General features: G+C 40.9%; 1 protein-coding gene across 1 annotated transcript in view; it reads left to right on the top strand.

Moving 5' to 3' along the window:
- Positions 1-15962, top strand: part of ANKRD44 (ankyrin repeat domain 44) — a 1197127-nt gene that overhangs the window by 799431 nt on the left and 381734 nt on the right. The window contains exons 17-18 of the mRNA XM_088456231.1: positions 4968-5079; positions 6254-6325. Coding sequence (XP_088312357.1) covers positions 4968-5079; positions 6254-6325 — 184 coding nt within the window. The remainder of the gene's footprint in view (positions 1-4967; positions 5080-6253; positions 6326-15962) is intronic.

Genomic DNA, 15962 nt, shown 5'->3' with positions numbered 1-15962 from the left:
ACAAAGTAGCGCCAAGCGTGCGCCTGTGTCATAAGTAAAGGGCCGGCTGGCTCATCCGTTAAAGGGTGCTTTAACCCCCAAAGTGCACTCCAAATAATATTTTTTTTTTCTGTGTGTGTGAATTGTGTGCGCAGTAGCCGCACGTGCATCAACAAAGTAGCACCAAGCGTGCGCCTGTGTCATAAGTAAAGGGCCGGCTAGCTTGACCGTTAAAGGGTGCTGTAACCCCCAAAGTGCACTACAAACAAAATAAAAAAATATTTTCTGTGTTTGTGAATTGTGTGCACTGTGGCCGTACGGTTATCAACAAAGTAGCACCAAGCATGCGCCTGAGTCATACGTAAAGGGCAGGGTGGCTTGACCGTTAAAGGGTGCTGTAACCCCCAAAGTGCACATCAAACAAAATAAAAAATTATTTTCTGTGTGTGTGAATTGTGTGAGCAGTAGCCGCATGTGCATCAACAAAGTAGCGCCAAGCGTGCACCTGTGTCATACGTAAATGCCAGCTGGCTTGACCATTAAAGGGTGCTGTAACCCCCAAAGTGCACTCCAACCAAAATAAAAAATTATTTTCTGTGGTTGTGAATTGTGTGCACTGTGGCTGCATGTGCATCAACAAAGGAGCAGCGCAAAGCGTGCGCCTGTGTCCCATAAGTAAAGGGCTGGCTGGCTTGTCCGTTAAAGGGAGCTGTAACCCCCAAAGTGCACTCCAAACAAAATAAAAAATTATTTTCTGTGTTTGTGAATTGTGTGCACTGTGGCCGCACGTGCATCAACAAAGTAGTGTCAAGCGTGCGCCTGTGTCATAAGTAAAGGGCCGGTTGGCTCGTCCATTAAAAGGTGCTGTAACCCCCAAAGTGCACTCCACAAAAAATATTTTTTTTTTCTGTGTTTGTGAATTGTGTGCACTGTACGTGCATCCTCAAAGCAGCAACGCCAGGCGTGCGTCTGTCTGTTAGAAGGTGGTGTAACCCCCAAAGTGCACTCCAACAAAAATAAAATATTTTCTTCTGTGTTTGTGAATTGTCTGCACTGTACGTGCATCCTCAAAGCAGCAGCGCCAAGCGTGCGTCTGTCTTTTAAACGGTGGTGTAAACCACAAAGTGCGCTCCACAAAAAATAAAAAATTCTTTTTTTTCTGTCTTTGTGAATTGTGTGCACTGTAGCTGCACGTGCATCAACAAAGGAGCAGCGCCAAGCGTGCGCCTGTGTCCCATAAGTAAAGAGCTGGCTAGCTCAATTCTTAAAGGGTGGTGTAACCCACAAAGTGCACTAGTCTCCAACAATAATAAAAAAATATTTTCTGTGTTTGTGTTAGCCGCACGTATATATCAATATAACATAAATGGAGGACCAAACTTTCTCCGATAAAAATAAAATAGGGAAAGATCAAGAACCACTTCCTCCTAGTGCTGAAGCTGCTGCCACTAGTCATGACATAGATGATAACATGCCATCAACGTCGTCTGCCAAGGCCGATGCCCAGTGTCATAGTAGAGGGCACATACAATCCCAAATGACAAATGAAAATGACCTTAAAAAAAACATTTAAATCATCTGAGGAGAAATGTAAACTTGCCAATATGCCATTTATGACACAGTGTGGCAAGGAACAGCTAAGGTCTATCCCTATGTTCATGACTAGTGGTTCAGCTTCACATGACGATGGAAGCACTCATCCCGCTAAAAAATCAAACGAGTTAAGCTGGCAAAAGCACAGCAAAGAACTGTGCGTTCTAAGAAGATATCACAAATCCCCAAGGAGAGTCCAAGTGTGGTGGCGGTTGCGATGCCTGACCTTCCCAGCACTGGACGGGAAGAGGTGGCTCTTTCCACCATTTGCACGCCCTCTGCAAGTGCTGAAAGGAGCACCCACAGTCCACTTGCTGATAGGCAAATTGAAGATGTCACTGTTGAAGTACAACAGGATGAGGATACTGGTGTAGCTGGCGCTGAGGAGGAAGTTGGCGAGGAGGATTCTGATGGTGATGAGGTTTGTTTAAATCAGGCTCTGGGGGAGACAGTTGTTGTCCGTGGGATGAAAAAGTCCATCACAGTCATGCCTGGGCAGAAGACCAAACATTCCACCTCTTTGGTCTGGCAATATTTCTATCCAAATCCGGACAACAACTGTCTTGCCATATGCACCATATGTAAAGGTGAAATAAGTAGGGGTAGGGACGTTAACCACCTAGGAACATCCTCCCTTATACGTCACCTGCAGCGTATTCATAAAAAGTTACTGTCAAGTTCAGAAACTTTGGCTAAGACCGTAAGCAGTCCAGGGACACCTAAATTCCTTTGTCCTGTTGTATCCAAGCGCCTGCAAACCACACCATCAACTCCCTCTTCGTCAATTTCCTCCTTAGCCAGGATCGGAAGTAGTCCTGCAGGCCATGTCACTGGCATGACTGACTCTCCTATCCAGGATTCCTCCGGAGGATCCTGCATTGCCACGCCTACTGCTGCCACTGCTACTGTTGCTGCTGGGACTCGTTCATCATCCCAGAGAGAAAGTAGGAATACCACTACTTTTACTAAACAATTGACCCTCCAACAGTCCTTAGCGAGGAGGATGAAGTACGACAGCAGTCATCCTGAAGCAAAACGTATAACTGAGGCCTTGACTGCTATGTTGGTGTTAGACGTGCATCTGGTATCCGCCATTAGTGCAGTGGGATTTAGACAACTGATGGAGGTAGTGTGTCCCCGGTTCCAAATCCCGTCTAGATTCCACTTCACTAGGCATGCGATACCGCGACTTTACAGAAACGTCAGAAAAAGTGTCCTCAGTGTCCTGAAAAATGCGGTTGTACCCAATGTCCACTTAACCACAGACATGTGGACAAGTGGAACAGGGCAGACTAAGGACTATATGACTGTGACAGCCCACTGGGTAGATGTATCACCTTACGCAGCAACAACAGCAGCATCTCAGAAATGCCAGCTCGTTCCAAGGCAGGCTACGCTGTGTATCAGTAAGATACACAGCATAGAGGCACACCACCGACAACCTCTTAGAGAAACTGAGGGAAATCATCGCCCAGTGGCTTACCCCACTTAGACTCTCCTGGGGATTTGTGATATCTGACAATGCCACCAATATTGTGCGGGCATTATATCTGGGCAAATTCCAGCACGTCCCATGTTTTGCTAACACAATAAACTTGGTGGTGCAGAATTTTCTGAAAAGCGACAGGGGCATGCAGGAGATGCTTTGGGTGGCCCGAAAAATTTCTGGCCACTTTTGCCATTCAGCGACTGCGTGCTGAAGACTGGAGCGCCAGCAAACACTCTTGAACCTGCCCCGCCATCACCTGAAGCAAGAGGTTGTGACGCGGTGGAACTCAACCTTCTATATGCTTTAGGTGATGGAGGAGCAGCAAAAGGCCATTCAAGCCTTTACAGCCACCTATGACATAGGCAAAGGAGGGGGTATGCACCTGACTCAAGCGCAGTGGAGAATGATTTCTGTGTTGTGCAAGATTCTCCAGCCCTTCGAACTTGCCACACGTGAAGTCAGTTCAGACACTGCCAGCTTGAGTCAGGTCATTCCCCTCATCAGGCTTTTGCAGAAGCAACTGGAGAAAGGGAAGGAGGAGATAAGATGGAGCAATTCCGCTCGGCATGTGGGACTTGTGGATGAAGCCCTTCATTCGCTTTGCCAGGATTCCAGGGTGGTCAATCTGTTGAAATCAGACCACTACATTTTGGCCACCGTGCTCGATCCTAGGTTTAAAGCCTATGTGGTGTCTCTCTTTCAGGCTGACACAAGCCTACAGAGGTGCAAAGACCTGCTGGTGAAAACACTGTCAGCTGAAGCGGAACATGACACGTCAACAGCTCCTTCTTCATTTTCTCCCGCAACTTGGGCTGCCAGGAAAAAACTTAGGTATCCTAAGCAACCCGCTGGCGGTGATGCAGGGCAGGCAGGACCAAGTTTGGACATCTGTTCTGGACTGAAGGAACTAGCAACAATTTCTGACATGTCTACTGTCACTGCATATGATACTGTCACCATTGACAGAATGGTGGAGGATTACATCGGTGACAGCATCCAAGTAGGCATGTCAGACAGTCCGTACCTGTACTGGCAGGAAAAAGAGGCAATTTGGAGGCCCCTGTACAAACTGGCTGCAATATGCAGCACAACGGAACTGGGCGTGGAAAAAAGCTGCGGCCACTGCATCGTTGAATTTTGTATACAGATTTAGACTCAGTCACACACAGATATACAAGTGCTGCATATTGAATTAATCAGTGTAGTCTCCTGTTGCATCTAAAGGCCCCCATACATCAGCAATCTGAAAACCACAATTGAACAGTTTGAAGATTTATTGCCCGATCTTAGGATTTCCCAATCGAGCAATCTGCACCCATACATTACAGATCTTTTTCAGTGATTTGCAGATTGATTGCAGAAAACACAGATCATTTTATTGGTAACGGTCTGCAAATCTGCTGATCATGGCCATACACTAGCAATCTAAAGCCCCAATCGATCTGTGAAATCCAACATTTTGGACAATCAGATTTAACAATTCCAATCACTTTTTGGTTGCAATCTGCGATCTGTGAAGCCCATACATTGCAGATTTTTATACACAATCAATTGCAAATTGCACGATTGCTGCAATCCATCTCTGATGTATGGGGGCCTTTAGCCACATCACATTGTGATTTAAATGCATTTTTGGGCAAAATAGACACTCGGTGCACAATACTTGATGGCTCACTCGCGCCAGGCGACTTGTGCCGCATGGCATATTGAGTCTAGATATATGTATGAGGACACATCTGTAAGTTCCTTTAGAGGTTAAGGGACTTTTTATCTATCAATTCCCAGCTAGCTGTTAACACAAGATACTGATTGAGGGTAGGAGCGCAGGTATCCCAATATCAATGCTTTATGTCTGTGCTGCATAATACTGTAATTGTAATGAAAAATATTTGCATTTGTTAAACAGGTGTTTACAATTTTTGCTTGAAAATAATGCCAGTCCATCAATTTATGACAAGAAAGGATACAATGCCATTCACTATGCTGCTGCATATGGCCATACACAATGTTTGGAATATGTAAGTAAACAATAATGATAAGCATAATTTAATTAACACCTATTTACATTACATTTTATTATGTTACATCATATGACACGTTATGTAATTTAATGAGACACAAGGTAATTGTCATCAGTTTTACTGACAGGCTCTCTTAATTTGTCAACAATGTGCATGATTATTAGATACAGCTTTATCGGGAGTTAATGGCAATGATATGTGCCTGTCAGTGATACACATGGACTATGAATATTTGCTCCTTAGATGGTACATTTTTAAAAAGTCATTTTTAAACCACCTTATATATTGCTGCACATCATAGCTCAAATGGCCAGAGCTGTGCAGCAATTTCAAACCTCTAAATCGCTTGAAGTGTAATACACAATTTGGCCTTAAGTCTTCCCAGTCCTGCCCCATCCACATGCTTTGTACATTCCACAGTACAGAGCAGGATAGCATTCTGTGAAATAATATGCAACGGTTGAATTGAACTTTGTGTTATACCCCTTTTACACCGGAGCTAAAACCCGGTTTATTGCAGGGTTAACCCGGGCAGCTCCCTGGTGTAAAAGGGGAGAGGGTTGGATCGCCGGGTTGAGTGACCCGGCAATCCAACCCAGGTAAATAGCAGGGTTTAACACGGGCGTAGTCCGTGAAACCCTGCTGTGAGAACAGCGCACTCCGGGTCACGATGACCTGGAGTGCGCTGCAAGCCGGCCGATTGGTCCGGCTTCAGTGGCGCTTGGAGATGACGTCATCTCCAAGCGTCCACTTTCATGCCGGGAAAGCCGGGTCTGTGCAGACCCGACTCCGGAATATCCCGAGTCGGCGCCGGCTAAATTCCGGGTCTGATCCGGATAGGAACTCTGTTCCAACTCCGGGTCAGACCCGGAATTTTGGTGGAAAAGGGGTATTACAGGAACTTCACACCTTTGTGAAACAGCTTGTTTTACATGAAGCTCACTCATGTCAACATCTGATCAGTAATCCCAAAATTAGTGATAGAGGATAAATGCATAAAGGTACATATACAGGTACATTTCAAATATTTGATCTGTTCAAAGATAAACATAGTAATTTGTCACTCTGAGTTTAAATGGAAATCTCAAGTGGTGACGAGAATTGAAAAAATAGTTTTACAGTATTCAAATCGTGTATTTGAAAGTTTATTGAAACACACTGTCTTTTTTAGCTGCTGAAAACAGTAAAAAACAACACAGATGAAACAATCATATCGTCTACAAAAAGTCCATTACACTTAGCGGTAAGTTTTTTTAATTACATTGACTTGTGTTTGCTTGAGTATATATATATATATATATATATACACATACAGGTTTGTAGATCGGCACTCCATATAAACAGACCAGCAACCGGGGTGCACTAATCCAGGGGGCCATGGCAAATGCAGGGACCAAATAGACATATAGTAAAACAGCAGGCAGCACTCCTCGGGTTCAATGATCAGGCAAAGAGAAACTTAGTTACTGCAACGTTTCAGATGCTTTATTGCATCTTTCAACAAGGCATAAGTACAAATAGTGAAAAAATCTTACCTTATAAAAGAAACCCCAGTGTCTTATGAGCCAACCAGCACACAACGCCGGGAGTCCCAGCACGTGGAAACACGTGACACGCACGATGACGTCATCACGATGTGGCACGCTGCCCACACAAGGACAGACCCCACTACACCATTACCAATGGGAGACCCGCGCCATGTCATCCACAAGGTCACATGACCGTGCCAGTCACATGACAAGGAACGTGACACCTGATGGCTCGGCCCGGGCTCCTCCCACATGAGAAAAAAATACAAGCCAAGGACCAGAGAACCCGTGACCAGGGAAACAGAATGCTACAAAGACATAGGAGCATAACTTATACAGACAAACAAATAACGCTACAACAATCTGATTATTCGCATATTATTGCACAGTACTATATATACATACATATTAACTACAATGATATTAACTACTTATACGATAAACATACAAGTCCATATAAAGTGTCAACAAGCGCTAATAATACAATATGATACCAATATAAATAAACTGATATAAAGTAGATATAGAATAGTGTAGGCTAGGAACAATGCATATGAGATGCATATACCATATATTGGTATCTGAGTTAATCAAAGGCCAAAACCTTTTAGATGCCTTATTAGTGACATTAGTGATAGAAGAAAAAGTAGTAACAAATGGAAAAACCGGGCGTGTAGCTTTAGCTTTTGCTCATGAAGCCAATATTGATGTCAATATTTCTCGTGATGATACATCCCTCAGCACCTGTCTTTATACCAAACCGACGGACGTGAGCACATTGCTTCATGCCCGCAGTAATCATCCGACTGCACTTAAGAAAGGGTTGCCCTTTTCACAATTCCTTAGGATTTGGCACATCACGAGTGATGAAGGTAGGGCTAAATCTGATATTCAGACTATGCTGAATAAATTTATTGGTAGAGGTTACTCTAAAGTAGAACTGGAGGCAGCCAGACTCAAGGTATTGTCCATTCCACGTTGTGAATGTTTGAAGACAAAAGCTAAAGCTACACGCCCGGTTTTTCCATTTGTTACTACTTTTTCTTCTATCAGTAATGTCACTAATAAGGCATCTAAAAGGTTTTGGCCTTTGATTAACTCAGATACCAATATACCTTTTTTGAAGGATATGCATCTCATCAATTCTTACAAGCGAGGAAGAAATCTTAAGGATTGGCTTGTAAAAAATTATGTAACTGATAGAAGAATTATGCAATCGCAGTATTTTCTTTCTAAGCCCCCTGGTTGTTACAGATGTGTGGGCTGTGTGACTTGTCGGCATCTGGATATTGGATCCTACATCACACATCCTCACTCTGGTTCTAAGATCTCCATCAAACATGTCTTAACGTGCACTACGAAAAATATGTCATATATGTTATCAAATGCCCATGCGGATTGGCATATGTGGGCAAGACTGTGTGCACGTTTAGAGGACGGGCTACACAACATAAGTCTGCCATTAGACTGGCCTTAGAACGAAAGACCTGCGATCAACCTGTTGCATGTCATTTTGACTCTTCTGGACACTCTCTTGCTACTCTCAGATATAAATTGGTAGATCATGTGCCACCATTAATCAAGAGAGGTGATCGGGGCAGAATATTGCTGCAGTTGGAATCTTCTTGGATCCATCGCTTAAATACAGTTGCACCTTTGGGGCTTAATGAAAGCCTTAGTCTATCGTGCTTCTAAGCTATGATTATCATTAGTCTATATCTGTTTTTTAATTGATTGCATTGCTATATGCATAATAATGTTAGGCTTCATTACAGTAAGGCTCGGTTAGATATATGTTCTCATATGGTACCCGTGTTGTATGCATTGTTCCTAGCCTACACTATTCATATCTATTTTATATCAGTTTATTTATATTGGTATCATAGTGTATTATTAGCGCTTGTTGACACTTTATACGGACTTGTATGTTTATCGTATAAGTAGTTAATATCATTGTAGTTAATATGTATGTATGAATAGTACTGTGTATTAATATGCGATTAATCGGATTGTTGTAGCGTTATTTATTTGTCAGTATGTTATGCTCCTATGTCTTTGTAGCATTCTGTTTCCCTGGTTACGGGTTCTCTGGTGCTTGGTTTGTATTTTGTTCTCATGTGGGAGGAGCCCGGGCCGAGTCATCAGGTGTCACGTGCCTTGTCATGTGATTGGCACAGTCATGTGACCTTGTGGATGACGCGGCACGGGTCTCCTGTTGGTACTGGTGTAGCGGGGTCTGTCCCTGTGTGGGCAGCGTGCCGCATCATGATGACATCATCGTGCATGTCACGTGTTGCCGCGCGTGGGGACTCCCGGCGTGTGTGCTGGTTGGCTCATTAGACACTGGGGTCTCTTTTATAAGGTAAGATTTTTTCACTATTTGTACTTATGCCTTGATGGAAGATGCAATAAAGCATCTGAAACGTTGCAGTAACTAAGTTTCTCTTTGCCTGATCATTGAACCCGAGGAGTGCTGCCTGCTGTTTTACTATATGTATATATATATATATATATATATATATATATTCCAAGTGTGAACCGGCACTCAATAGATAGAATATAGATGTGCCAGGGTGCCCTCTGTAAAAATCCGATATCCATGCAAAAGATCAGCGGTACTCCTGGACTGTTATCATAGGCAAAAAGAAGTTTAATAAATGCCACTTAGCCAACGTTTCAGGGCCAGGCATGACCCTTTTCTCAATGCAGGCATTACAATATTCAATTACATTATAAACAGCAGACACGAACGCTACTGAATCTTACCTTTAAATAGCAGTATGTTTCCTGTGAGCTGGCGCCGGCCGGGACAGGCAGAGGGAGGAGTTGGCGCGCACGTGGCGGCCACTGTCTTGCTTGGATGACGTCACTCCGATACTAGTGGGTTGTCATAGAAACAAGCCACAAGACGGGTATGCTGTCTACCCGGCCCGCGACAGCTACAAAGAGAGGCACAACAAAACTTATTATCACAAACATGTAACACTTATAGCAAGTATAAGTATCAAGCACCTATACTATTTGCTTTAAGACATACAAATAGACTAACAACACATAACATAATTAGAGCAGCTCTTATGATGGACTGTAGATAGGGAATCCTGACCTCTCATTAAAGTATTGCTCATTGCAAAATGATATCTCTAAGGCTCATTACAAAGTACAATCTCTAAGTCATAACTATTTTCTTTACAAAAATGCATTAAGGGACAGTTTCTCATTAAGTCCTGCAGGATGGATAGTATTTAGTTTATTTATCCAGGACGCTTCAAGTCGCAGAAGTTTTTCACCTCTGTTTCCTCCCCTTAATGTAGTTGGAACATGGTCAATTAAAATGTGTTTTAAAGCAGACAAGAAATTACCAGCTTGCAAAAAATGTCTCGCGACAGGTTGTTCAGCCACTTTTTTTATTAGGGCTGATTTAATGGCCGACCGATGCAAAGCCATCCGTTCTCTCACAGTCCTGATGGTTTTTCTGACGTAGTAATAACCACACGGGCACATTATCAAGTAAACTACATAGGATGAAGTACAGGTGAGAACATGTTTTATATGGTACATGTGGTCCCGATGAGGATGTTTAAATGTTGATCCTGTCAACATGTGTTGACACGTGGTACATTTTGTACATTTATAGCACCCTGGTGCTTTTACGCGTGTGACTTGACCTTCCTGACAAGATTGAATAAATCCAGTGATGTCCGTATGGACCACCATGTCCCTAATATTCCTGCCTCTTGTAAAACAAGCCATCGGTCGTTTACCTGTGAAACAAGGTAAATCCTTGTCTGATGTAACTATGGGCCATAATGCCCGTGTAGCTCGCTGGATCACTGGACTGCTGGTTTGATATCAAGTAATTGAGGGTATATTTCAACCACTCTCACAATGCAAGCTGCAGTGTTTATGTGCAATAATCAGTGCAAGTTTCATAAAGCACATATATTAAAAATAAGAAGTAATACTAATAGCAATATAAAGTGTTCTGGTGCATTTAAAGTGTCATTGGTGCATACGTGCATATATAAAAATCACAATGATGTGCTGATATTACTAAAAAAGGTATACAATTTATTTCAAGATTACAACAGTAACTGTGCAATAAAGGTTTGCACAGAAAGCATGAACTTGGACAACATCAAGTAAGAAAAATATAATAAAATATCTAAAAAAATGGAAAATTAAAAAAAAAAAAAAAAGTAAAGATAATTTTTTAAAGAAGAAAATATAGAGTTTATCTCAATTTTAAGACGGTCCTGGAAGGCTGGATTGCGCTGCCCCAACGCGTTTAATCTATTCTCTAGACTTCTTCAAGGGGATGTCCATTGTGTGCTGTGTCCCTGTATTTATACCCCTTTGCTTGATATGCTGAGTTGAAGGGCTGGGGTTTTAGAGTGACATCACTTTTGGGTACTGGATATGCTATGTCATTTTTAATTATTTATTTATTACCAGTTATTTATATAGCGCACACATATTCTGCAGCGCTGTACAGAGAATATCTTACCGTTCACATCTGTCCCTGCCCCAGTAGACCTTACAATCTATATTCCCTACTACATGCTCACAAACATACACACTATACTAAATTTTTTGTGGGGAGTCAACTAACCTACCAATATATTTTTGGAGTGCGGGAAGAAACCAGAGTACCCGGAGGAAACCCACGCAAGCACAGGGAGAATATACAAACTCCACTCAGTTAGGGCCATAGTGGGAATCAAACACATGACCTCAGTGCTGTGAGGCAGTAACGCTAACCATTACACCATCTGTGCTGCCCACAGCAATGCACATATGTAATTCACATAGCAATCGATAAGGGTCTATCCACAGGACTAACAACTATTGTTCATATTGTGCCCTTTCCATTAGGGCCCTAGCAAGTAACATTGCCAATCAAGTATAAAAAACGGAGCTTTAAACTACATGTCCATAGACATTCAGCGGCAGCCATCTTTTTGGATCCCTTATGTTCATTAAGACTCTCTAGTGGTGGTGGCCATTTTGCTGTATCCCTTTATGTGTACTTCGGCCATTTTGCTGAATTCATCTCTGTAGATCTGTTGTGCACTCATTCCCATGGAAATTTATCGCCAACCATCTTTTTGGATTCTTTGTACTCATTTGACAATACGTTTTATTATATCCTATTGTGATTAATTCAGCCAAGTTACTGGGTTCTCATTTAGTTCTGTTGGCCAGTTTGTTATGTCAGCTATTTGTATATATGGCAATTCTTAAATAAAAATATGGTTATGACATCTGTATCCTTCAAAGAGTTTTTATTGTGTGATGGTTTTTCCTAGATATAAAAGGTGTCTCATGGTTCATTCCTAGGTATTCAAAAAATTATGACTAGAAAGCGTAAATACAACACAGACCCACAAGGTTGTTTTTTTTTATTACTAACAGACTTTTTTATAATGAACCAATAATATTTCTATTTATATTTCAAACTGATGAATATCCCATACACTTGTGCATTAAAGACAAAAAACATACTTAATATTTGGTTACATAAACCTATATATACGCATCTTAGTATAATGGAGACTTACCATTTGAAAAAACAAGGATGAAATAAGACTCAGAGCCTGACCAGTTATGAAACCAGATTTATTATATGCATATATTATAACTACAGCACCTGGTCCCCCATCCCAATACTGACAAGGCCCAATTATGCTTAGCTTCCAAGGGACAAGATTGGGTATTTACATATTGGTATGGCTGTAGGCTCTTATTTTATCTTTTTAAAAGGGTTCAGGTTTAGAAACTATTTCAAATGACTTGTTAAAACAAATATTTTAAAATCAATAAGAGTTTAAAATCAATTTGTTTATAAAAAAGGAGCTATCTCATAGTTGTCATTAAAACCCATCGGAGTGTTCAGCTCAAATATCCAGAACATCTCCCGTTTTGACAACTTATTGCTCAAATCGCTTCCCCTTTTTCCCAATTTGACATGTTCAATAGCTTTGAATGTAGGTTCTTCTGGATTGGATCCATGATGTGAAATAAAGTGTTTTGAAACCAAGTGGCTTTCAATTTTATTTTTAATATTTCTGATGTGCTCCTGTATTCTGAGCTTCAAAACTCTCTTCGTTTTGCTGAAATATTTTATGCCACATGAACATTCTAATAAGTAAATTACAGATGTTGAATTGCAGTTCTTGAAATTTTTCATTTTGTATTCCTTTGTGTTATTGTCATTTTTGAAAATGTTCCTTTGTGGGTGTAAATATCTGCAGATATTGCATCTGCCACATTTGTAACATCCCAAGCACCTTGGTAGCATCTCATTTCTATTCAGGGGGCCATTAGTTAGCTTGCTGGGGGCCAGGGTATCCTTTAAATTCTTGGCTTTTCTGAATACCATGGGGGGGTTTTGGAGGTAGTGTATCCTTTAGTACCGGATCCATTAATACAATTTTCCAATGTTTGCACAAAATTCCTTTTATTTTCTGTTCTTGTGCACTGTAAGTTGTAATAAAGGGAATCAATTTATTTCCTTCTTCTTTTGCCTTATATCAGAGCAATTCCGATCTTACTAGGTTCTCTGTTTTCTGGGTTGCGGGTACTCTTTGTTTCTAAATCTCTCTTGATACACTTCAATTTGCTGGTTACACATATCTTTGTCATTGCAGTTACGTTTGATCCTATGAAATTGGGAGTATGGTATGTTATATATATATATATAAACACAATAGTGAAGAATAGCGCCTTCAGTGCAAATATACTGTAGGAGATCCAGGTAAAAACCTTGGCTTTTAACCGATATTAACGCTCCAACTCTCGCGCATGCGCAGAGTGCAGTGTGAGATGCCGGAATTTCGGTGGGAGCATGCTTGCGCATGCGCATGAGGTCACTTACATTGTATGAACTTACATTGTACTAATATGAATGAGTTCAGCAAGCTCATACTAATGCTGCTCCCCTGAGGAAGTCCCCAGATTAAACAGAGGGACGAAATGCGTTTGAATACGTTTTCCAGCATACCGCTTAACCACAAAACAGATAAACTGTTTATCATTTTGTTTATTGTACGAGACTTTTTTATTATTTATTAAACTTTATGCATGTTCTTGAGTATACCACACGATTGGAGGACTTTCTTGTCATATGTTTACATGTGAGAGTCCATCCATTGATGAACCAGTGGTAGGTGTCCTGGAAAGTTTATGTGAGAAATTAAATATTTACATTTGGTAAGAGGACACTTCTTACATTCATGCTGTTTTTGGTGCTGGGCACCTATATTTTAAACACGGCTGCAGTGTTTACACTATTTGGTGTATTTTTCCACGTAGTAGACATTTAATACACCTTTATTGTATGAGAGCACATTTAATATATTTTTTGTAAATTTTCCACTATTTTGCGTTGTATTTCCATTTTTTCCTCCTTTATGTCTACATTTCATGAGAACCTTTTATGAAGTTTCCTTGAGAATATCTACAGGGCGCAGTGGAATATAAAGGACAAAAGTGGAGTTGTACTAGACAAGATCGGAAAAAAGTTTTTTACCTGGATCTCCTCTATTTGCACTGACGGCGCTATTCTTCACTATTGTGTTTATTTTTGTTGATGGTTTTGTTTGAATATGTCATCATTTATAAGTACTTAGTAGCCACCTTAAATTCACAGCGGGAGTGCATTTACATATATTTCACTGTTGGTTTTTATACACCGATATGGTGTATATAAGTTCTTTCTAGTGCACCATTTGTTGAGCTCACTTGCGCCACTTACACAATTTTTCTTATTTTTATATATATATATATATATATATCACACTGGTTCATGAATTGATCAATACATTTAAGCTTGAAGCCCCCATCAAGAGTCCGCACTTTACTGCAAGTCCGTGCTCTATTGCTCAGAATTATAACATGGAAACAGGTCTCACATTAGTGTTAAACTCAAGGTATGCTATCTGGTTTAAAGCTCACAGCAACTTTGCTTTTAAAGGTGAAACAGTTATCTAGCACACCGGTTGCAAAGCACCTAGGAAAACAGCTGAACCAAGCTAGTTTAAACAGGTTAAAAGGGGTGCATGAGAAAATGTGATCACAAAATGATAAATTAAAAAAATAATCAAATAAAAAAAGCACTAATCTACGACACTCACCATAACTAGATTTGGGGTGCAACATGGTCACATTTGTATATTATATATTGTACTTTCAAAATTATTCATGTGGGTGTCACCAATTATCCAAGGGGTGGTATTATGGTGTACATAGGGATTTATATATATGTGCAGTTGATCACTTAGTGTTGTATCTTGACAAAAGGTCCACGCACAGGACCGAACTGTTGATGCTGTAATGCTGTGATGCTGTAATCTTGTGATAGTGAAATAAATAAGCTTTTTTTTAGAAGACTGGAGTGTGCACCCATGATATTTATTTTATATATATATATATATATTTATATATATGTGATATAAAAAGGTGGAAACAAGCGCCTCATACTGTAATAATGTTTTCTGGAAGTTGATATTACGCAACACACATATATATTATGCGTGCCGTGCTGCCCTTAAACAAAGGCCTATAGTATATGATTCTTTTAGGGATATCGCTTCTGGTCCCCCACACACAGGTCAGTGTAATTGGTTCACAGTATCTCACCAAGCCCCATGCATATAGGGGGAGAGAGAGAACACTCTCATAGTGTAATTGTAAACAAAACTTTATTACATACACACGAGAAACATATATAGAAACATTTACATTAAAAAGAATTTCAAAGAGCTTATCTGAAGACTGCCCAAAGTCATGTTAATATTAAAATGAACCTTTATTTACCCCTGCCTGTATCTTCTAATATCCTGCCTATACCTTCTAAGGATGACGCTAATTTGCGTACCTGGAATCTGTGGTTCCAAAGCACAAGAATTATTCAAGTAAAAGTACAGTCAGTTACACGCTATTGATCCAGACACAATTAGATGCAAAGGAATTATACAGACCCAAGTACAGTATACATACGCAGCGCTTCCGGACCCGGTGATAGGCATCAGCAAGAAACCCTGTTGTCAATCAGCATTCAGCATGAAGACTAAAATCCCAGCATTTGAGCACACATATTTATACCCCCCCAGAATAGACCGGACAATAGAGAAGTTTGTTGCTGATGTCATTGGTTCCCAGGGGAGAAGCACCTGTTTCAGGGCATTTAACAGGCTGGTTCCAATAGACTCTCCCTGCCTCTAACAGCTGGGGATCTTTCCCTTCCCACCCCCTGCAACATCCTAACAGTTGTTCATGAAATATACATTTTGTTGCTTGTAGGCTCTGCGATCCATAAGTTGGGAATGCATGATGCGATCTCCACACTGA

Source organism: Taudactylus pleione, unplaced genomic scaffold (genome assembly GCF_031769625.1).
Source record: "Taudactylus pleione unplaced genomic scaffold, aTauple2 ptg000690l, whole genome shotgun sequence".
Lineage (NCBI taxonomy): Eukaryota > Metazoa > Chordata > Amphibia > Anura > Myobatrachidae > Taudactylus > Taudactylus pleione.
Note: the sequence above shows the minus strand (reverse complement) of the source record. Positions and strands in the feature narration are given on the sequence as shown.